This window comes from Anarrhichthys ocellatus, unplaced genomic scaffold (assembly GCF_004355925.1).
Source record: "Anarrhichthys ocellatus isolate YVR2014 unplaced genomic scaffold, GSC_Weel_1.0 scaffold227, whole genome shotgun sequence".
NCBI classification, from domain to species: Eukaryota; Metazoa; Chordata; class Actinopteri; order Perciformes; family Anarhichadidae; genus Anarrhichthys; species Anarrhichthys ocellatus.
The window spans coordinates 31,943-33,645 of record NW_022280257.1 but is presented as its reverse complement, the minus strand read 5'-3'; the positions used below and the strand labels follow the sequence as shown (position 1 = coordinate 33,645).

At 49.6% G+C, this 1,703-nt stretch overlaps 1 protein-coding gene across 3 annotated transcripts in view; it reads right to left on the bottom strand.

Moving 5' to 3' along the window:
- Positions 1-17: 17 nt before the first annotated feature.
- Positions 18-1,703, bottom strand: part of LOC116400970 (protein-methionine sulfoxide oxidase mical2b-like) — an 8,550-nt gene continuing 6,864 nt past the window's right edge. For all 3 annotated transcript variants that reach the window (XM_031879101.1, XM_031879099.1, XM_031879100.1), the window contains 3 exons: positions 1,577-1,685; positions 915-988; positions 18-830 (listed from right to left, as the gene is read on the bottom strand). In XM_031879101.1, the coding sequence (XP_031734961.1) occupies positions 610-830; positions 915-988; positions 1,577-1,685 (404 nt within the window). In that variant the 3' untranslated portion in view covers positions 18-609. The remainder of the gene's footprint in view (positions 831-914; positions 989-1,576; positions 1,686-1,703) is intronic.

The following is a 1,703-nucleotide window of genomic DNA, read 5'->3' as shown; positions in this document are numbered from 1 at the left end:
ACACACACACACACACACACACACACACACACACACACACACACACACACACACACACACACACACACACACACACACACAGCTACAAAGTGACAAACAGTGCATGACATAAAGCAAAAAATTCTGTATTTTATGACATAAGTTTCAAACAAACCACGTTGTGCAAACTTTAGGGAAAGTGTCGAGTCGTTCCACGTGCTATCCAGTGAGGCTATACGGCGTTCCAAAGGCGTTCTTAAGGCGGGCAACCACACAGGCAGTCAGTTTGGTTTACGAGGCAGAAAACGTTACAAGGTAATCACATCATCAGAAGCACTTCTGAGCACAGAGGTCAAATGACCTTAATGGCAGAGATGTCATTAGCCGCTCCTTTTCCATTCTTCCTTCCATTTGTCTCTGACCTCAGCATAACGGCACACAGTGAGACTAGATGAAAGCCCTGCTGTCCTCTTTAGGGTGAACAAACCCCTAGACTTCCATGACATTTCGATCCTTGCCCCATTATCTAGATCTAGCCAGTATGGTTTGATTCCACTGTTTCTGTAAAAAATAGCGTTACGTAGAGCCTTGTGCTACTTTTCTACCCGTTTACCGCTCAGCGTTCAACCTTCACTCCGACTTTTCCCGCCCCCAGTCGTCATCCACCGTGGCCCAGTGGAACTCGTAGCCCCTGGACAGCACGAGGCTCTCCAGGTCCCGGTCCTCGGCCCTCTCCTTCAGCCTCTGCACCTCCAGCACGGACACCAGCGCGTCGCGTCTCTCCACCGTCCTCATGATCTCCGACAGGATCACCTGCTCCTCCTGCAGCTCGAAGGCGCTCTTCTTTGTGTCTGGAAGGGAGGCGGAAGAGAAAGGAGTTCAGGTTCCATTTGAAGTCCGACCTTTCGGGTGTTTGTGTCTGTTGTGACCCTCACCTTCTGTTGCCATCCTGTGTCGTAGATCTCGCTGCAGTCGGCTCTGTGTGTCCTCCAGTTCAAGCTCCTGGGCACTGAGAGAGGGGAGAAATATCAGGTGACCCCGAGTTGTGAGAATAGGAACGGCAACAACATTTAACTATAACGCTCCGTCTGTGTGTCCTTCGCATATCTTGGGAACCGCTCATTTGATCGACTTCACACTATTGCTGGAGACCCATACGACCACTTTTACAATAAAAAATCTTTAGAAACGCGATATTCAATTTGAATAACATGCAGCAGCAGGAGGAAGGGCTTCAGGGCTCTGCAGCCAGTATGTCGTCACTGCAGTTCACTTACCAACCAAACACACAGTAACATAAATCAATATTATATTTACATATCTAAACAACATCATGCATCTATAGCTGTTTGGGGCCCTTGTAGTTGGAGGGCCCCTGGTGTTTTTTCCTGAACCAGAGTTGCATGACAACTATGTAACGGCAGGTGAATTGCTGAGGAGGCGCAGTGTTGAGCGCGAAGTCGTTTGCGTGAGCGGTTCTCAAGAAAGCTGCTAGCGGCAACGCAACACAGGTCGACCACTCAGCTGCGCTAGTTAACACGATTTGTGTTTTCCCTTTCTCTCTCTGATCCCCGTGTGACCCGATGCCGTCGCTTACAAGATCATGAGCTCAGACTCGTAGCGCGCCAGTCTGTTCTTCTCCAGGACGAGTCTGAACCAGGACTGATAGAGCTGGGCCTCATCACTGTCGTCCGTTTGAGATGATTCTGGGAGAGAGAAAAAGG